General features: G+C 33.5%; 1 protein-coding gene across 4 annotated transcripts in view; it reads left to right on the forward strand.

Moving 5' to 3' along the window:
• The window catches only part of VPS13A (vacuolar protein sorting 13 homolog A), a 231,975-nt gene that overhangs the window by 204,618 nt on the left and 4,351 nt on the right, over positions 1-23,006 (forward strand). For 2 of the 4 annotated variants that reach the window (XM_065879497.1, XM_065879498.1), the window contains 3 exons: positions 2,926-3,040; positions 19,322-19,407; positions 22,612-22,735. In XM_065879497.1, coding sequence (XP_065735569.1) covers positions 2,926-3,040; positions 19,322-19,407; positions 22,612-22,735 — 325 coding nt within the window. Of the gene's footprint in view, positions 1-2,925; positions 3,041-3,242; positions 3,264-5,494; positions 5,561-19,321; positions 19,408-22,611; positions 22,736-23,006 lie in introns of those variants that run through there. The other 2 variants (XM_065879499.1, XM_065879500.1) reach the window with 2 other exon arrangements.

Raw genomic sequence — 23,006 nt, forward strand, 5'->3', positions numbered from 1 at the left:
ATTAGAACAAAATATTTTATAATTTGTATGGGAACACAAAAGATCACAAGTAGCCAAAGCAATCCTGAGCAAGAAAAAAGGAGCTGGAGCAGTCCAGCTCCCTGAGTTCAGTCTATACTACAAAGCTACGGTAATCAAAACAGTATGGTACTGGCTCAAAAACAGAAATATAGATCGATGGAACAGTATAGAAAGTCCAGAGATAAACCCATGCACCTATGGTCACCCAAAGGAGGCAAGAATATACAATGGAGAAAAGACAGTCTCTTCAATCAGTGGTGCTGGGAAAACTGGACAGCTACAGGTAAACGAATGAAATTAGAACACTCCCTAACACCATACACAAAAGTAAACTCAAAATGGATTAAAGACCTAAATGTAAGGCCAGATACTATAAAACTCTTAGAGGAAAACATAGGCAGAACACTCTTTGACATAAATCTCAGCAAGATCTTTTTTGATCCACCTCCTAGAGTAATGAAAATTAAAATAAAAACAAAAATAATTAAGCTTAAAAGCTTTTGCACAGCAAAAGAAACGGTAAACAAAAAGACAACCCTCAGAATGGGAGAAAATATTTGCAAATGAACCAACCGACAAGGGATTAACTTCCAAAATATACTAACAGGTCATGCAGCTCAGTATCAAAAAAACAACACAATCAAAAAATGGGCAGAAGACCCAAATAGACATTTCTCCAATGAAGACATACAGATGGCTAAAAAACACATGAAAAGATTCTCAGCATCACTAATTATTAGAGAAATGCAAATCGAAACTACAATGAGGTATCACCTCACACCGGTCAGAATGACCATCATCAAAAAGTCTACAAACAGGGCTTCCCTGGTGGCTCATTGGTTGAGAGTCCGCTTGCCGAGGCAGGGGACACGGGTTCGTGCCCCAGTCCGGGAAGATCCCACATGCCACAGAGTGGCTGGGCCCGTGAGCCATGGCCGCTGAGCCTGCGCGTCCGGAGCCTGTGCTCCGCAACGGGAGAGGCCACAACAGTGAGAGGCCCACATACCACAAAAAAAAAAAAAAAGTCTACAAACAGTAAATGCCAGAGAGGGTGTGGAGAAAAGGGAACCCTCTAACACTGTTGGTGGGAATGTAAATTAGTATAACCACTATGGAGAACAGTATGGAGGTTCCTTAAAAAAACTAAGAATAGAGCTGCCATATGATCCAGCAATCCCACTCCTGGGCATTTATCTGTAGAAAACCATAATTTGAAAAGATATATGCACCCCAGTGTTCATTGCATCACTATTTACAATAGCCAGGACACGGAAGCAATCTAAATGTCCATCGACAGATGAATGCATAAAGAAGATGTGGTACATATATACAAAGGAATATCACTTAGCCATAGAAGAAATAATGCCGTTTGCAGCAACATGGATGGACCTAGAGACTGTCATACTGAGTGAAGTAAGTCAGACAGAGAAAGACAAATATGATAGTGCTTATATATGGAATCTAAAAAAGTGGTACAAATGAACTTAGCTACAAAACAGAAATAGAGTTATACATGTAGAAATCAAACTTACAGTTGCCAAGGGGCAAGGTGGGGGAGGGATAAATTGGGAGATTTGGATTAATGTATATACACTATTATATATAAAATAGATAATAATAAGGACCTAATGTATAGCACAGGGAACTCTACTCAGTACTCTCTAATGGCCTGTATGGGAAAGGAATCTAAAAAAGAATGGATATATGTATATGTATAACTGATTGACTTTGCTGTACACCTGAAACTAAAACAACATTGTAAATCAACTATACTCCAATAAAAATTCATTAAAAAAATTAAATGTCCTTCTTTGTGTCTAATAGGAATTTTTTTTTTAAGTCTAATTTTTTTCTGATTTTAGTATAGCCATTCCAGCTCTCTTTTGGTTCTTATTTACATGGTATATCTTTTTCCATCCTTTTCCTTTCACTTTATCTGTGTCTTTTGACTCTAAAATGAGCCTGTTTTGGACAGCATATAGTTGGATCACATTTTTTTATACATTCTGCCAATTTCTGCTTTTAATTGGAGATTGATCCATATGTATGTGTCTATACATATGGATACATTACATGGTAAACTCTTAATATTTGTTGAATATGTGAATGTTTGTTGAATGAATGAATGAACAATAAATGACTCTTTCTCATGTAGGTCCATACAGTCAAAAAATGTTAAATAAAATATTAACCAAATTCAGCAGTGTGTATATGTGTTTCAAACAGTACATATCAAGCCTTAGAAGGAATGTGAGGGTATGTGAACATTAGAAAACCATGCAATGTGACTTAAAGCATTAACAGTTTGAAGGAGATAAACCACAGGATCACAGCAATGACCAGGGGAAAATTCCGTATTTAAAATTCATTGTTCATTCAAGATTTTCAATAACAATGACAAAAAAAAGTTAGCAAACTAAGAGTAGAATTTCCTTGACTTAACAAGCAGTGCCTTCAAAAAAAAAAAAAGCTGATAGCTATACTTCATGAAGAACTCTTAGAAGCTTTACCTTTAAAGTTGAGAATGAGAGAAGGATGCTTGCAATCCCCTCATGTATTTTGCATTGTGCTGGAGGAGCTAATAATGCAATATAATAGGAAATAGGAAAAGCAAAAGAAATTAAAAGTCTTAAACCAGAAAAGAAAAAGCAGTACTCATATGCTGATTCTCTGATTATTGTCTACAAAGAAAATCCAAGAGAATCTATAATCACACTTCTTTACAGTTCTACATTTGTCTAGAGAACTTATTATTTGTGTCAGAAGACAAAATTTAAAAAAGAGAAGTGATGTAATAGTCTCATTTTATCCAAAAGAAGATCGTTTTTTTAGTAGTTTCATTTTAAAGTATACTTAGGAGTTTTTGAGTAATTTTTAAAATCAAGTTATATGTTTTCCCTCTAGAGCTACAGAGACTTCTAATGAAGTGGAGAGTCTGCGACCCCCTAGGTTCTTTAATGAAGATGGAGTTATCAGACCTTACAGGCTGAGGGATGGTACTGGAAATCAAATGTTACAGGTGGGTGAAGAAATATCTTATGAATTAAGATTAATATAGTCAAGTCAGCTTTTTATTTAAAGTAGCTATATAATGCTTTAAATATGTATTAGATTATTTGGGCTTTTATGTTTTGCTTAATTCCATTTAAAGTTTCTTACATTTACTTAGGTTTTAAATGTACATTTATTTACTGTAAGAATTTTTTTTTTCTTTTTTACAGGCATCAAAAAGTTTGATATGAAAACAGTTAATGCATGACTTTGCAAGTGAAAGCCAACAGTAAATTTTAGTCTTAACATTTACAGACTACGTACAGCTGTTTCAGTATTTTGAATGCAAAGAAAAGCTTTTATATTGGTAACTTTTTGTATAGGATTTTTAGCAAATCTGACCTTTTTATAGGATACCTTAGTTCTGTACTGGATTTACTAGAGTAGTCGAAAGCCATTGTGCCTTATGTGCCCTCACAGTTGATGGTACTTATTTACCCGGTTAGACCATTTCTATTTAGGGTGCTTCCTTCAAACCACTAACAACTTTTATTCCAGATATAATCCTCATGTCCAGTTAGGCATGCATAAGGAAAAAAAAATCACGACCACTGCTATTGTGAATTCTTGGGTTCTCCTGCTTTTCTTTTGAAGATGCTCAAATGGCCATGACCCTCTTCCCGCTTTATGTTTGTGTGGTCTATTTAAAACCCTGTGGACTTGATAAGCAATTTACATGAAAACCAACATCTTGTAGTAAGGAAAATTAGCTTTTAGAACAATAGTTTGAAGATAGAATATTTTATCTGTTTATATAACTTCTACTTTGAAAGTTAGACTTTTTAAAATCTGGATTATGCTGCAGATAACATACACAATAGGATATACCAATTTAAAGTCGTTTCTGTTGTTTAGTTGTGAAATACTAAATTAAATCATTTAATTGAAAACAAGGAGGCTTGAAAATACTCATAGTAATAATAAATTGTACATATTTGAAAATACTCATAGTACAGACTTGAAAGTATTGCTAGTACTTGATATCTTTACGTTCACAGTATATAATTTTGCATTAAAAGTACTTCCATAAACTTACAAGTATTGTGTTAATGTGTGATATTTAGTTAAGTGGTTTTACATTGTGTTTAAAATGTTTTTAAAGCATCAGAATAATTGCATATTGGGATAGAACTGGCAATCTACTGAGAGATGTGTTCTAAATGGCAGGTTGACAAACTCTACAATGACAGTATATCATTCTTTGAAAATATTGCAGAAGTCACCTATAGTTATACAATTGAAACATACATATCTACTCAGCACGTGCCTTCCCCTATTAGAACACAGTTAACATATTACTAATTCATTTTACTAACCTGAATAGTGATCAAATCACCTTTCACAAAACTATTTCTTGAGAAACTATTTTATAAACTTAGTAGGAAGTAAGGATGAGTAGTGAGGAGAGTTTAGACATACATCCTCATTGTTAGAGAACAGATGATAAGAAAGCCATGACATACCAAGTTTTTCACAGCTGATAACCTGATTTCAGTAACAAGTAAATTTGTTCTATACTTTTTTCCACTGATTGTTTTCTAAAGCTCTGAAGTTTGGAATTTAAGATCATGACTATTGACTGTATTTTTAAACATGCCTATTATTTTCATTAGGCCAGTTGTAGAATTAATTGCTAAAAGAGCTGTTTAAATGATTAAAATCTCACAATCCTTGTCAGCCATTACTTATTTTTCAGCAAGAGTATTAAACAGTATTAGTCAGAATACCTATAGGAATTCACCAGATGCCTTAGGATGTTTGTGTTTGGCATTACTCTCTTACAGGTGTAAGAATTGGGTTGTTGCTTTAGTGGTAATGGTGCTTTTTTTGAATCAAAACTTTACTATTAGCAAACACTTTGAAATATACAAATACCAGTGCTGTGGCAAAGAAGTAGATGACATATAAACAGTATTTCAAATCTCATCTGCCTAGATTTAATCTGATTTAATAATAATGCCCTTAGAAAATATTTAATACTTTCAAATGTTCGTCCTTTTGTTTTCTGATTTTCTAAAAAGGGTGCTCTGTGTTCACTAAATTATATATGCCTATATATGATAATTATGAGATACACTCTCTTATTGTGTACCTTTCTATCTAGAAAGTGGCACATAATTATAGTGCTTCCTAATAGTCGATTAAAGCTACCCACTAGAGAAACAGAATAATTCTAACATAGTCACAAAATAATTTACTGGTATCATCAAGCTATTCTATACATTAAGTGTACCAACCAGTGGAGTTTAGTTAAGTCTTATTAGGTTAAGAAATTATATCCATAATTACTGCCACACTTAGAGCTGAAGTCTTCTTCAAAATTATTGACTTCTTGAACATTTCATAATTTTACATGTTTTCCGAGCAATTTGCCATACTTAACTAACATTTGTGCTTCTTTTTTTCTTTACCATGCTTACAGAAAATTCAGGTCTACAGGGAGTGGATTATGACTCACAGTAGAAGTAGTGATGATGACGATGATTAGTCAGATCTGAAATGTTCAAATTCATATGTTCTTTGTCATTTTATTTGGAATGTTTCATTAACATGTTTTGTATGACTACTACCATAATGCCCATATGGAGTCAAAAGTACGTTTTCCTTTTAAAATGTTTTTCTATGTATTTTCAAAAACAAAAATTTATGCATTATTTAAGCATGGAAAAATGTATTTTATAGCCAAAGTAGGGCATACCATATATTATAGCATTTGCTTTATGTGTTTTATAGCTTTGTAATAACAGTTTGTCTTTAAGATTTAAAGTTAGACAATTTTTTTTTTAATGTGCACTAGTTTCATTTTAAATTATCTGTTTATTTGTTAGCAAAATGCTGTTTTTAATGTTCTCTGTAAATTTTCTGGGCTGTAATATAATGTAATTGAGTTAAAAAAAAGAAAAAGAATAGTAATAGCCAGTCAATATTTTATATTTATTTAGTATTTTAAAAGCATCTTTGTCAAATTTCTTTTAATAATAACAAACTTATATAACTTGAAGCAATACGAATTTGTTGTTCTATTCCAAAATCATATAGGTTGAACTACTATTATAAGAAACATTCATGATTTGTCATAAAGCTTAGATAGTGAAATAATTTATAGTCTGAGAATGAAGAAAAATGTTCTTTGGTTCTTTCATTTTATTATGTATACATTTTCTGAAACAGTGAACAAAGTTGGTTTTACAATCATTATATTTACTTATTAGCGTACATGTCCATTTGCTATATCCTTATTATAAAATGTTATGAATTCAGGACAGAAGAGTTGTTATAGTAAGCATAATTATATGTATTTCTTCTAGATAATATTGGGAAAATGTTATCTATGTTTCTGAAAGATGTATAAGCAAATCTGTTTTATGTTTTGCATACTGAAGGCTTTTTTTTAAATTTCAAACTTAGATGAAACTTTTTGTTCTATTTTTCTAGTATATCAGATGTACTTAAAAAAAAAAAAACTCGAAAAAGTTAATGACTGTTAATAGTATGATGTGTAAACCTTTATGACTGCTCTGCATTTGGATCAACAAAGGAACATTTACCTTAATTTATGTTAAGCGTTTTGCTTATAATGAGCTTATATTAGACTGTAGTAGATCATTGCCTTAATTGTTTAGCTTTTGGTTGAATTTATTCAGCCAATGACTTGAGTCTCTTCTAATTCTTAGGTTTATCAAGATTTTATCGCTATAAATCATTATTTCTTAGAAAATGACTATTTCAGATTTTTAGTATTGAGCTTACAAAAAAAGAAGCTAAAAAATTTTGCTCTTGAAATTTCTACCTGCCTAGTAGCATTGATTCAAATTAAGTAGAAATCCAGGTTGTGTATGCTAGGACTAAGAAATATGTGAATGTCAAAGAATTTAATTACTGTTTTCATCAAAATATAGTATTCTTATCTTTTTGGAGTAAGTAAATAAATTAAAACAGTGACCATTAAAATAGTCACTGCTGGTATCAGAGACAATTTGTCTTTGTCTTGCATCCACTGCTCTCTCACCCTTGGCCAAAATCAAGCAAAGTTTGCTGCTTCTGCTGGAAGCTGGAAAGAACATAGTCTATTGTTATGTATTGTGTATGCCTGAGGAAGGAAGGGTTTGGTAATTTCATTGACTTCTTGATTCCAACTATGCTAAGCATGCGGCCTTTCTAAAGGAGAAAATGCTAACTGCTTGTTTGCAAGAAATTTACTGAGTTTCCTGTGGTTGGTCTGTGACACTTAATTCTATGGTACAGATTTCACAAAGGTCCTTATGAATTTATCTGGGAAAAGTTCTGGATATTTTAGCAGTGCCTTACCATTTTAATGAAAAGAAAATTGGAGGTAGAATTACATTTATTTAAAATCTCTTAAACAGTAAAAAGATTTAAAATAATATTCTAGTAACTAGTAAACTTTGTTCATGTGACCTTAGGGATTCATCCTTAAGTTTTTAGCCCTTAAAAGTGGCATACATTCTTTTAACAGTACAATTGGCCTTGTTCTTTCTGTTTCTGTTTTCCTGCCCCAGTGAAATAATCTTTTCAAGCTTCTCTGCTGACAGGTATTAATTATTTTTTCAGTTTAAAAAATGTATTTATTATGTTAATTTTATTTGAGAAAAATTTAAGCCTGAGGATTGCTCTGTTTTCTTGATGGAGAAATAGGACTTGGACAAAAATATCTTCTTATTCCTCATCAAATATATAGAAAATTAGTTCAATTTTGGGACTTTAAATGAGATGAACCGTTCTTTTGTTTGTTTATTAGTGGCCCTGTAATTAATTAGAACTTTAAAAATGGGAGTATCCATCTAATAAAGCCTAGTGAGAAAGCTGAGTTTGAAAGATTGACTATGTAATACCACACCTTTCCATATCCTTTAACTTTATTTATATTCCAAATTTCTATGTGGTCACTGCCTATATATAGAAAAAGGGATAAAGGGATGGAGAGTTCTTTCTTCTTTTCTAAGGGAATAATCACTCATTCTCCATTTTCCTTTGTGTCTACTTGGCACTTGAATAACATAGTGAAAACTGGCAGGAAGAAGAGTTTATAAAAATCCTAAAATTGTGAACACCTATCATCATGGATAAATAATCTGTTTTTAAGAGCCTATAAATGAAATTAATTGATGCTCATATTGGTATAGATTTAACAGAGTAAATCCAGAGTAATATTACTGACTTTCAATATTCCTTATTGAAAAGGAAGTTGGAATAAATTTCAATTTACTTCTATTTTTAAAATAATCAGAATTTTATAAATTTTACCTTTTGAAATTATTCAAAACACGTATCATTGATGTAGTGTTGAGTGTTCACTTTAAGGTCATGTTATGAAAATTAACAGATGGAGTTAGATCTGTGAGTAGGACATCAAAGTTCAACAAGAAGTATGTGCTGCTGTATTTTACATCCCAGGGTCATGCACACTATAGAATGATGACTGCTGTGACAGCTACTATAGTAGTTTGTCTGATTTAAGTCCCATGGTGAAATTTTGCATTATACTTTTCCTATAGTGATGGGAGGAGGACCAGAAACAACAATCCAACTGTTACTGAGTACTTTTCTACTGTATCTTCAAGCCACAGGTTTTTCTTTTATAGGTTTCCTTGCATATTTGTAATTTATTGTAGTAGTCCAAAATATTATAGGTCCTATAGGGTCTAAATAAGATACACAAATTATTCATTTAAGTCAAATAAAAATTATGATGGTTATGTACAGAGAATGTCAGTTTTATTTATTATCCTATCCCTACACCTTTGAAATAAATGGAGATCAATTAAAATGTTTAGATTGTTAATGTAATCTTTAATTTCAGTAGATGAATATTCAAGTTTATGAAGTGCAGTGAGTACAAGCCATACTATATACAAAACCTTACAGAAAGGCCTGAATCAAAGAAGAATGAAACATGATTTCAAATAACGCAGACCATGTTAGGGAGCTAATTAGAATAATTTATGATGGTCATATGTAGGAGTTTATGGCTTGGTTTGTTTTAATGTGGTAGACCTATTTTCATGTCTGTAATTATCTCTCAATCAGTGTGATAAATTTATTTAACAATTATTTCGTATCAACCAATATGTATATAGGAATAGTGTACCTCCAAATATCAGCTTTAAAATAAACATTTAATAATTTTGTAAAATTGGTTTTTAATGTAACCATCTTTATTGCATATACATATCCTATGCAGTGAAATGGTAACAAAGATATCTACTAAATTTGCATTATGCTATTTCTTAGAGATCCTTAATTATTTGAGCATTCAAAATATAGTCATTGTGTTTTTATAAACAGATAATCAGGATAGTGTATATAATTCTTAATCGGGAATGCTATGTTTTTATACTGTAAATTATTATCTATGAATAGCTTGTTAACTATATTATGTCTACAAAGATTTTTTGAATGTATCAGTAAAACTTGGAATTTCTTTGAATTAAAAAATTTAGAGACTCGCACTCCATGGAAAAAGGTAAATCTCTCTTGCGAATCACTGGACTAACATTGATTCTCAATCTACAGTTTTAGTATTTTACAAAAGATGTGAAATTTTTCAAAAATTAAAGTAGATTATTTTCTACATTGTTAAAGTAATATATGCTCAGTAAAGAAAAATAGGAATAGAAAGGAAAAAACTTACCCTGTCTCCCCACCATTTATTATGGTGTATTTCATTTTTAAATTTTTATTCATGTAATTATGATTCAAATATATAAATTTGTTATATATTTTTTATTATTGTAAATTTTTATAAATAGAATTACTATTAACTTCTAAAGAGTAAAAATGTGACCCATTCGGTCCCCAGTGTGGGAAACCTGGTCTTCTGGAATACATTATCACCAGCAGGACCTTTCTATGTTTTTGGTTTTTTTTTTAATGTATGTATTTATTTATTTATGGCTGTGTTGGGTCTTTGTTTCTGTGCATGGGCTTTCTCTAGTTGTGGCTGGCAAGCAGGGGCCACTCTTCATCGCGGTGCGCAGGCCTCTCATTATCGCGGCCTCTGTTGTTGAGGAGCACAGGCTCCAGACGCGCAGGCTCAGTAATTGTGGCTCACGGGCCCAGTTGCTCCGCGGCATGTGGGATCTTCCCAGACCAGGGCTTGAACCCGTGTCCCCTGCATTGGCAGGCAGATTCTGAACCACTGCGCCACCAGGGAAGCCCTCTATGTTTTTATAGTTGATGTAGAAGCTTTTTCTTTTTGATTGAACATATTTTTACCTTTTGACTCTGCCTTTTTTTTTAAAAACTTTACCCCTTAAATAAATCTTCTCAAAATTCATTTGTGTATGTACATGTATGTATAATCTTTGTGTTTTTCATTGTGTAGAGATATTGACAGCTGGGTTGTCCCATGGGGGTAGTATTTTTCAGCCATTTCAGACATTTAAAAATTTTATCTGTGTTTTCTTTGAATCTCTTACATGTCTTACAGAGATATCATAGATGCCATTATATAAGTTGTAGAAGGGACGCTGTTTTCGTTTGTTGTATATTTCTTTTCTTTCAGAAATTACAAATGTTTATAATTAGCTTCAAACACTGCCTTAATAACAATTGGAAGATAACTACCTTCAGCTGATGTGGTCTTTCCCTTTACTTCCGGAAGAGAATTACAACTGATCTGGGAAAAAACGGGCTTATCATAGGCAGTCAGATCACCAGAGTAGTGCTGAACATTCTTCCTGGCTTCATCTGAAATTTTGAGTAAGTGGACAAGAACTACGAGATAAAGGCCCATTGGATTTCACTCTTCATTTTTAACTCTTCCTCTCCAGAAGCATACTTCTGAATGGGATGAGAAAACTGAAGAGAGCCAAATTCTGTTATCAAAGCAAATTAGAGTTAGCATCTCAGATAAAGCAGATGCCATGAAAAGATTACCTGTCCAACTTGGATACAATTCTCATACCTCATTTATTAGCTTAATAGAACTCTCTTGGAGAGTCTTTGGCACATCATTTTTGAAAGCATATACTTTTGAACATTTAGTAGTAAGTCCCACTAACTTTATTTTGGACCAGTGGACTAACTCACCCCACTTAGAACCTTCCAGAATTACATAAAAATAACTGTGTGAATAAGACTTTGAAATTGTGTCTTTTTCTGGAGGTGATGGTTCCACTTAGGGGAGGTTCCAGTTTTCTCTTTGTCAAAAAAGTGTACAATGAATTTTTAAATTATTTTTTAATCCAGTAACTGAAATGAGACTAATTTGATTACTAAATCTTTTTCAAAAGTTTGTCATCATTTCATCCCATAAATTTATAAATATATTATGGAAGGATAAATATTAAAGTAGAAAATGTAGCACATTTAAAAGAAATAAAAATGTTAAGCTCAGATAGGTTCAACTTGCGTCTTTCTGCTTACCGAGGATGAGCAAATAGAGCTAAAATTCTGCAGTAAGTTTTAGTTTAAACGGTCTTTAGGCTTTATTTAGCTAAAGGTGCTAAATTGTAACCTGGGATTCAACCCATGACTTCTCTACTGATACATGAGAGCCCTACCTTACAACGTCCTTTGGTTACTTTCAACAGCACATAGGTTCTCAACATAACTTGAGCTTAGTAAAGTTCATTCATATTTTATTTTAGTGTGTGCTCTAACAATAATATTGTTAGAAGACTTTATTATAAATTATGAAAAGTCTTCTTTATTAGCCAAATATCCTATGAGAGAAAAGCTGTTGTCTTGCCAAATGAAACAGTTCATCTTCATAGAAAATTAGATTGCAGGCTGCTTTCATTCATCTAAAAACAAAATTTAATGTCATCTATAAAAGGAAACACCATGTATAGTTTTTTGCCAGTTAAGAGTCTTTAGTTGTAAATTCAAATGAAACTGATATCCTATCTGGTGATGATTCTGATGAACTGTATATCAGTGAAAATTTACCGCTAAAGAATCTTATAGGAAGCAGTATGGAGAAATGTACATTTAGACATTTTGTGCACTTTGAGTCTGAGTTAGTTGTTTATTAGTCTTACTACCTTCCAAAGAGATAATTATCCCTGGGTATTATATGAAATAGAAGTATTACAGGAGATGTGACACAGCTTGTGAACTATCTGAATCCATATTCCAATGAGCTGTTAAAATGGGATCGTACTTCATCTAGTGGAATATATGTATTTCTTCTATGCTAACTCATTTTGACAGTAAAGCTACCTGGGGTGCAGTAATACCGTATGGCTCAGGGCCTGGATTCTGGAACCATGTAAACCTGAACTCAGTACTAGCCTTTTCCTTTTACTAGCTTTATAGTCTTTTATTCTAGTCTGATCTCATATTCCAGACTATAAAATTAAGATAATTGTAGTACTAACAGTACTTTGGTATATAATACCAAGATAATAGTACCTTGATGGTGTTGCTAAGATTAAAAAGCAAGGTAATACGTGTGATTATTAGTACAGTGTCTAATAGGAACTTAATATATTTTCATTATTCCAGATGAATAATAACCAGTGTATGCTGGTCCTGGTCATCATTATTCTACATTCCTCATCTGTCTCCTCTTTGCCAAAATAAAAGCCATCATTAAATTTTGCCTTTTTTTTTTTTTCTTTTAAGGTTAATAGAATAGTTAGAATGTTGTGACGGTTTCCACACATTAATTGGTAAGCGATAGAAACAATAAAACCTCAGTGATTTGGACTGCTCTGAATTATTTCAGTATTTTGAAAGAAATGTTATTCTTTTCAAGTTTATATAGTATCATGGGTCAGTAAATGTTCAGTAGAGGTTCTGCTGGAAACGCATTAGAGAGACTTTTGTAACTATCCACTTACAGTATTTCTGACCAGTTTCTCTGGCTCTTCTTGTAGAATGTATTAGGTACGTTAATTAATGGTCTGCTGTTGTCAGTGCACATAATTATGTCATGAGTATAATTCTGTCCTTTCTCCAGACTGTTTTAGTTGAACCAGTTGGTGACAATTCACATCTCTTAAGATAATAGTTTCTTTTATTTGATTTTATGTCACAGTGTTATGCTCAGCTGTCCTGTGTAAGCTGTCAGCATAGTTTATACTTTGGCTGACTGTCAAAATAGCTTATTTGCATGGGAGGAGACAAAGGTATGGGGGGGATTAAACAAAGCCTTATTTCTCTTCAGATTTGGTGACACAGTCAATGAGATTCAATTTTTTTTAAAAACCAATTTGCCTCACATAATAAGCTAAATACCAATTCTTCACTTGTGTTTATATTTATTCTGCTATATATATGAAATCATTGAGCTTTCAGGTAATGAATTTCTACTATATTTGCCCATGAAGCTTAGTTGAATACCTTGTTTTTCCTGGCTATAGCTCTCAGATCTGTTATATTTAAAGTGAATTGATAAAACCTTTTTTATCCCTAAGCCTTAATCGTATTACTCTAAGGAAGTTATACTTACTGACTACATTTTTCTCTAAAGAGAAGATTACAATTCATTTATTTATTTACTTCTTTAATAATTGAGAAATGGCAGCATTTACCATTTTAATTTGTTTTGTTTACCTCCCTGAATTTTGTCATTTTTAAAAGTACACTTAATTTTTTAGTATAATCTGTTGATAAACTTTTCATCTTTCCCCATTGTCTCCAAACTATTCAAATTAGCCAATCTATAAAACCATTTATTCATTATCCAGTAGATTTTCTTGCTCGATAGCATTTTGTTCTTTATCTTTTTCATCTAGATGAATTTCATTTTCCTTTTATCACTCGTGCTGCTATCTTTAAAATATATATATATATATACATATATATATATATATATATATACACCTCTATGAAACTCATCCTCCAAAAGAAACAGATCTTGATCAGATTTTGTTTTTGTTTTTTGCTTAACTGTATTCTTATCTTTACCCAATTTTCTTAAATATATTTGCAATGAATATTAGCACCTTATATTGTTTGGGATTTAAAGTCTTCCATGTTAGTGATTTGTTCATGTCTATCTTTTCATATTTTGCTTTGTTTTTTCAGAAATGTGTTTGTTATAGAACTGTGCTAATTCATAGCATTTAGATGGTTGGAAAGTGTTAGCAGTGTTTTCTGTATTACTATAGTTGTTAGGTATGTTCTTTTTCTAAAGTACTGGGACTTATCTGGCAGGAAATACGGATATTATTAGAGGATAACCTTGACACAACTGTCTTTCCAGTTCCTACTTTTTGTGTGTTTCTAACGTATAATCAATTTGGTTAGGATTTATTTATATCTAGTAAACTAAGGCTTACATACTCAACTTTTCTAATGCAACTTTTTCTAATGCAACTTTTCTAATGCAACTTTTCTAATTGACCCTTATCAATAACCATACATTTTGTTACCTGTAGGTTCTGACAATTATATATAACGAATATAGTTTCCTTTGTGCTTCTCTGTTTATTTCTTAAAGTTCTTAAATGATGATGGATAATTCATATATTTTTTTAATGAATAAGGCAAAAAATGCTTTTCCTTTAACACTATAGCATGTAAGTGAGGCTAACATGTCTATAGTACTGGCTATTGTACTCGATACTTCAGGCAAATTCATTGATTTTTCTGCCTAACTTTGGTCTTGATGCAAAGACTACATGTGATTCCTAGCCCTGGTTTTGCTAATTCTTCATTTATTTTAAAGGGTATCCCAAATTATTTTAGTAGAAACATTCATACCTAGTATCTGATTGGGGTGAAGGAAGATAAGGTATTAATATTACACTACTTGAATGCTGTTAACCTAAAAAAATTAAGCCAGCCTGAGCAGCTTTAGCAGCCTTCCTCAGCAACATCCAGCATCCAGGGATATTGAAGACCTTTTTCAGGTACCATGGAAATGTGTGACTGATACTATCATGGTGTAGTGAAAAGCACTGGCATTAGAAGTGAAGAAACCACTTTTTTGAGCCCAGTTTTGCAACTGACAATATGACCCCAAGCAAGTCACTTAAATGTAATCTTAACCTAATAATACAAGGTTGTTGTGAAGATTAGATGGGAAGGACACTTAAATGATCCTCGATTTCTTCATGTGTAAAAGGAAGGGATTAGTTTGGATGAACAATAATATTCCTTGAGGTCTAAAATTTCAGGTTTTCAAAATAATACAAATGATGTTTTGAAAAGTATAAAGCTTCATATGTAGTGAATTTACAGAGTCAAATAATTTGGCAGGAAATTGTGACCAAAGGCATGACATTTGTAGATTCTTTACAGCATGATGGAAGATGATGGCTGATAAGCTATCACATTCTCTCCCATCCTTCTATGGGATTTAGTTCGAAGTTGTAGCTTCTTCTCATTAATGCTGTTCTTATTCCATAGTCGCATGTTTTAATGGAGACTGACCAGCAAAATTTTGCTGTATATTGAGTTATCTTCGATGTGTTTATTTAAAGATTGACCATTCATGTTTCAAGTGTTGCATTTAAGGTTTTTGATGAACTCCAAAAAGCACTGCATGAGTTACTTTTTTTTAGCTTTTATTTATATCAGATGCTATTGTGACTATTAAAAGTGGTTTAATTTCTTAAATGTACGGATTAGATTGGGTCTGAAAAGTGGAAAGTGATGAAAGGCAGACTCAACTGCAATACCCAGACTTAACATAATATTGAAATAGAAGTTAGTTACTTAGAATTGAACCATTAGCTTTCAAGTTATTTGAAGATTGTAATCGATTAATGGGGTTTATAGACTCTTGTCTTCTAGTAGTAGTGATGTTCTTGAGGAAATCAACATTTGTATTCTATATTTTAAAACTTGGCCATATAGAACAAAAGAAAATACTTTCAAGCTAATTTCTTTTCCAGTACCAAAAAACTGAAACAAAAGGATGTAAAGTTAAAAATAAAAGCTTCACTTCTAACCCCACCTCCACCGTTATCCTTCCCAAGCCCAGAGATAAATGCTGTGAACAGATTTGGTGTGTTACCACCAACCCTTCCAGAAATTCTTAGTAATTTATTCATTAAGTAAGTAATTCATTCTTAGTAATTTATTTTCAGTTATATCTTACCCATCTTTCTGTATCAGTACACACAGATCTACCTTTTTTAAAAAATAAATTTATTTATTTATTTTTGGCTACGTTGGGTCTTCGTTGCTGCACGCTGGCTTTCTCTAGTTGCGGCGAGCAGAGGCTACTCTTCGTTGCAGTGCGCGGGCTTCTCGTTGCTGTGGCTTCTCTTGTTGCGGAGCACAGGCTGTAGGCACACAGGCTTCAGTAGCTGTGGCTCGGGGGCCCTAGAGCGCAGGCTCAGTAGTTGTGGCACACGGGCTTAGTTGCTCTGCAGCATGTGGGATCTTCCCAGACCAGGGATAGAACCCGTGTCCCTTGCATTAGCAAGTGGATTCTTAACCACTGAGCCACCAGGGAAGTCCCAGATCTACCTTTTATTACCCTTGTAAGCAGGATTGTTTCTTTTTCATGCGTAATGTCCCATTGTATGGCTATACTATAATTAAACAGTCTCCTGTTTCTGAACATTTAGGTTTTTTGCATTTAACACAATACAACCATGAAGATTCCTATAAGTATGTCTTCGCACACCTTTGCATAAGATAAATCATAGCAGTGGAATTGCTGGCTCAAAGGATACATTTATTTAACTTGAATTTTCTTGATTTTGAGTTAGATTGAACATTTTCTCATATGTTTATTGTCAGATTTTGTGTTTTGCTAGACTACCTGTTCATATCCTTTACACATTTTCCTATAGATTTTACTCATTTTTCTTCTATTGGTTTATTCATATTACTAGAATTCTGTGTGTTATGAAATTAGTTATATATCACTGTATTGACAGATATTTTCCCAATTTATTCTTTGATTTTTGTTTTATTTCTGTTTATTTGCTTACTGTTTTGCTATTCATTAGTTCCCTGTGCCACCAGGGAAGCCCTGTGTTTTATTTTTAACCCTTCACTTTGATTATTAAAATGTTATTTTATTCTAGTACTTCTGTAGTTTCATTTTGTACAGTTAAATCAGTGATCCATGTGGAATTAATTTGGTGTAAAGAGAGAAGTAGGAAAAAAATAAAAGAGAGAGAGAAGTAGGAATCTAGCTTTAGCCAGCAAGTTGCTTGAAGCACCATTTACTTGAAAATGCATGTTTTTGACCAATAATTTGAAATGCTGTCTTGATTTCTTAAATTCCTATGTTTGGATATATAGGATTTTATAAAATCCTATTGCATTTTGGTCAGTTTCTGGAATCTGTATTCTTTCTATTGATATGTCTGTATACAATTTCCACTAGCATCAAACTGTTTCACGCCTGCAACTTTATAAATTGTATTAATATCTGCTAGGGTAGTTCTCATTCTCTTTTCATAATTTACTGGATAATATCACTTTTTTTTCTAGATAAATTTCATTATAATATTGTCAGATCACTTTTCCCCCTCCCCAAAACAAATGAACAAACAGCATTTTGGGATCACATTGAGTGTGTATGTATAAAAATGGGGTAGGGGAATAACATCTTTATTATAATGAATTTTTTTATTCAAGAATAAGACATGGGGCTTCCCTGGTGGCACAGTGGTTGAGAGTCCGCCTGCCGATGCAGGGGACACGGGTTCGTGCCCTGGTCTGGGAAGATCCCACATGCCGCCGAGCGGCTGGGCCCGTGAGCCATGGCCGCTGAGCCTGCGCGTCCGGAGCCTGGGCTCTGCAACGGGAGAGGCCACGACAGTGAGAGGCCCGCGTACCGCAAAATAATAATAATAATAAGACATGGATTTCCATTTTCAAATTTTCCGTCATTCCCCTCAGTAGACTGTTACAGCTTTTAACATACAAATTCTGCATGTTGTTAAACTTATGTGTAAATATTTATCTTTATTACTCTTGTAAGCAGGATTGTTTTCCTTCCATTTTTCAAACTGATTATTGTTTATATAATAAAGTTACTGGATTTTGTGTACTTGAGTTTTCCAGATACTGTCATCTGAAAGTAATTTCTCCTCTTCCTCTCCAATATTTGATGCTTCTTTCTGTTAATAATTTATCATTTCTTAAAACATGACCCATTTTACCTAGTTTTACAAATTTATTTGCATAATTTATGTTAATAATTTTTATTAATTTCTTCTGAATCTCTGGTTATGTCCCTTTTTTATTTGTAATTCCAGGAATTGGGGTTTAATTGCCCCACCCACTACAGTAAATAGTAAAGATACTCTTTCCTCAATATTAGGATCTTTGAAGTTAGAAAATTCTTCCATGCAGTTAATTTGTATGTTTTATCCTGCTGGGTTTTTTTTTTAACTTCTTCCTCCCATAAAAAGTCTATTGTATCAGCCTTCTAAAGCAACCTTATTATGAAATCACTTGTTAGTTTTCTTCTAAATTACATAATTTTTGTTTTTTGATATAGCCTCATGGAACACAATTTTCCAGAATCTTTATATTCTCTTTTGGAATTTCTTCAAGAGATCTAACATTTTTGGCTAAATTTTTGATGTATCTTAGTCGCAGTTACATTGCTTGCCTTTAAAAAATAATAGTCTAGCCTGCTATATATTCTAAATAGCCAGAGTAACTCCATCCTCAGAGCAAATGATATTGAGAACAGATTTTAAAAAGCCTGTTTTGCTTATGTCGTTAACTTTATATTTTTTGAGACAAAGAATTTTTGATCATGTCATGGATAGTGTTTCAGCAGTCTTAAAGATAAATAAAGGCTATTGCATATGCTGGTCCTGGGGTTTCCTGTTTGTCCAGAAATGGTCTGTTCCTTAATTTTGAATGAATGTGAAATTAGCAAAGAAGAGCATGTTTGTAAGGCAGATAATGGAAATTCCAGGGAAGAGGCAAGGTGGGAGCTAATAGTAATTTATGTGATGCATATGTTTAAATATGTGTTAGTGTTTACATGTGTTTTTGTACAGGTATGATCAAATACTAATCTGTTTTCCAAGACAAAATGAATGTGATGGTTTAATAGTAACTTCAGTAGGTTCCACTTAAACTTTGTAAAATAACAGTATCTTCTAAAAATCTAGCATTAAACACTGGTATAGCTGCAATGGAGTAATCTTGAATAAAGCAGTACAAATAGGTGCTTTTAAAAAGGAAGCAGAAGTGATTTTGTGAATATTCAACTTTCTGACAATACGTTTACTGGGTAAGTGTGCTAATGATTTGCCCCCTTGAGAAAGGTTTTTAGAGGATCAGTAAGGCATTACTTGTATTAGAATAGGATGTTATCAATTTTCTCACTCTCACCTTTTTTTTTTAGGTCATGGAAAATGGAAGATTTGCAAAATACAAATATTTTACCCATGTCATGATCAATAAAACAGACATGTTAATGATAACCAAAAGGTAACTTTCTTTCTCTAATATAATTTGATAAGGGGTTAACTGATAGCCACTCATGAAGTGAAGCAGTTTTTATTCACATCTTGTTCCACATATTTAACACTGATTCATACTAATTATGGTTCTCTTGCTCTACAAGCCTCGTGCCTAAAACTTTGTACGCATACAGATAAATGCATAACCATGCACAAACATAATTTTAAATTAAATATTTTAGCATTTGTTTCAACCAACTAAATGGATAGACAAATTCCTGTAAAACTATCCTCTCAAGGGTAGGCAGTACCATTCCTTCCCCCTCTCTGAAAAGGTATGCAATTTCAGGTTGCCCCAGAAGTCAGTAGTCTTCTGGTGGTATCTAATCATTAGAATATAGAGAGATTCACTCACATAAGTAGATATACCACTGGAGACATTAGTTTTTTGGGGGATACTCCCAACTACCGCCAAATCTTCAAATAAACCTGTAGACAGTAGAGGGATACATGTAAAAATACACAGTGGCATAGCCTCGGAGGGGCAAGTGTTTGCAGGAAGTATTATTATGAAACCACGGAAAAGAATAAGCAAGTGCAGTAGTAGGGTGGATTTCTGGATGATGCAGAGTGAAACTGTGGCTGAGGAGGAGAGATTATGGCTGAATAGAAAGGAGTGGCTAATTCAGCTGTGTGGCTTTGTTCACTGCCAAAAAGGTAAACTTATATAAGCATCTTGTTGGTTCGAGTTGACTGTTGAACTTAGCAATCATTTTTAATGTTTTTAATCCTAATAATTTCTGAGCCCCAAATTTATAGCACTATCTTAATTTTCTTGTTTAAAAAGTAACATAAAATATAGAAAACTCACACAGTATTAGAAGGTATAGTTGTGAAAGCCAGTATTCATTCCACCTCAGATACCAGTCCCTCTTTTCCCCTTCCTAGAGACAACTACTTTTGTATCTTTGAAATATTCTATGTCTATACAAGCAAACATGCTATCAAAGCATACATCTGCCTATAAAGGCATACACATGCATATTTTAATGTAAATAGGAATCTATTTTAACACCATCCTGTACCTTAATTTTTTACTTAAGATCTCTTTTTATTTATCTATTTATTTATTTTTGGCTGCGTTGGGTTTTCATTGCTGCACACAGGCTTTCTCTAGTTGCGGCGAGCGGGGGCTACTCTTCGATGCAGTGTGTGGGCTTCTCGTTGTGTTGGCTTCTCTTTGTTGCAGAGCATGGGCTCTAGGCACGCGGGCTTCAGTAGTTGTGGCATGCGGACTCAGTAGTTGTAGCTCGCAGGCTCTAGAGCACAGGCTCAGTAGTTGTGGAGCACGGGCTTAGTTGCTCCGTGACATGTGGGATCTTCCCGGACTAGGACTTGAAGCCATGTCCCCTGCATTGGCAGGCGGATTCTTAACCACTGCACCACCAGGGAAGTCCCAAGATCTCTGTCTTAAAGAGTATTCCATGTCAGCATGTGGAGATCTTTCTTAATTTGTAAATGACTGCCTGGCATTCATTCAGAAGTATGTGCTATAATGCACATCTAAGTTGTTTCTGAACTTTTATACTTACAGACAATGCTTCAACAGTCAATTTTCTTCATAGCAGCATTCACTCATGTTTTATTAACCCTTCTCCCCATTGACTGAGGGAAGGGTGACTCATTAGAGTTAAACAAGAGTCAGTTGCAAAGTTTATTATTTCCAGATCTTGCAACATGTTTTTTTCTTTTGGCTGCGATGGTTCTTCGTTGCTGTGCATGGGCTTTCTCTAGTTGTGGCAGGTGGGGGCTACTCTTCATTGCGGTGTGCGGGCTTCTCATTGCGGTGGCTTCTGTTGTTGCGGAGCATGGACTCTAGGCACTCAGGCTTCAGTAGTTGTGGCTTGCAGGCTCTAGAGCACAGGCTCAGTAGTTGTGGTGCATGGACTTAGTTGCTCCATGGCATGTGGGATCTTCCCGGACCAGGGATCGAACCCGTATCCCCTGCATTGGCAGGCGGATTCGTAACCACTGCACCACCAGGGAAGTCCATTGCAACATTTTAGAAATTACTTTCTTCTCAACATAGTAGACCTCTTTAAATGAGGTCACATAAACCTTGACAGAGTACATGTAGTAAGCTAGTTGTAGTTGATTGAAAGATGATATTTATACTTAGGAGGTCCTTTCTTTCCAAATTTTGCACTTGAAGATAAAGAATCTTTTAATCAGGAGAGGGAGTACTAGGCGCCTGAAATAAGATTAGCCTATCTTTGATTTTTCACATGGTTGAAGATGTACTGGAAAACCAGTAGGTTTGTTCCAGCAGCCCCTATAATCCAAGATTGGTGAAAGAGGGGATCAGAGGTAGAAGATTGAGATGAAAGAAATAAATCTACATTAGCTTTCTCCTTTTCCATTCTAGCCAGGTGCCAGCTGTTTCTTTAATTTAGTCCCTAAACTTAAAGTATATGTCACTTAAAGAAACCTCTGGTTTTACCTACAATTGATGTTTCAACCAGAAAGAAGATTTGGGGAAGAAAGACCTTTGAAGGAAAAATTAAATAGAATTATTATAGACAGAATGAATTTTCATCTCTTGATTTCCTTCCTCAAAATGGGGGTAAAACAAGAATTAATTTTAAAAACCTCTTTCTGATACAGGTTTGTAAATATATTACATGGAGTCTTAGTATTAAAAGCATTTTGTTCTAAAGCATTAATTACATGAAGGTTCTCCAAAATATTGCTTGGTAGCTGGTTCTCTACATTTTTCCTATTTCTTAAAAACATTCCTTATACATTTGACTTTATAAGTACTTTATGTTTTCTAATATAAGTATGTTGTGCTATACATTTCCCACTAAACGTTGCTACATAAATTTTATGTTTTCATTCTCATTCAGTTCAAACTATTTTCTAATTTCCTGTGAGATTCTTTGACCCGTGGATTTTTTTTAGAAGTATGCTTTTAAGTAAGCATTTGGAAGTATTCTTGTTATCTTTCCGTTACTTGTTTTCTAGTTTAATTTCATTATGATCTGAGAATATACTTTGCATGATTTCAGTTCTCTTAAATTCATTAACGTTTTTTATGACCCAGAATATAGTCTTTTCTGGTGAATGTTCTATGTGCCCTTGCAAAGAATGTGTATCCTGCTATTATTATTATTATATTATTGGATATAAGTGCTTCAGTTTTTAAAGTGGTTTCTTTCTTTCTTTTTCTGAGTGGTGTATTGTTTGTAACAAAAGGAACGTTTGGACAGCTTACCTGTGAGTGGCAGTATAGTTTTGATGAGTTTACCAAAGAGCCATTCATTGTTCATGAGAGAAGGTTGCGCATTGAAGCAAAGGTATGTTGAATAGATTTTTTTGAAAACTTGGAACTGAAGACAACACATTAAAATAGTCTCTACTTTTGTAATGTTTCTCCCTCTTTTTTACATGTTGCTTGGTCTTTGTATGGTTTTTCTTTACACCTGCTGCCTTACTCAAGCTTAAAGAAAAGAAAGCTAGGCCAAGAAAAAATGTGCTACTTTATGTGCTCTTACATGGACCACAACGTTACTGGGCCCTCATTTTATACTCAGTAACAGAACCGCAGCTTTCCCACTGCTATCCAAG

Source organism: Phocoena phocoena, chromosome 6 (assembly GCF_963924675.1).
Source record: "Phocoena phocoena chromosome 6, mPhoPho1.1, whole genome shotgun sequence".
NCBI lineage: Eukaryota > Metazoa > Chordata > Mammalia > Artiodactyla > Phocoenidae > Phocoena > Phocoena phocoena.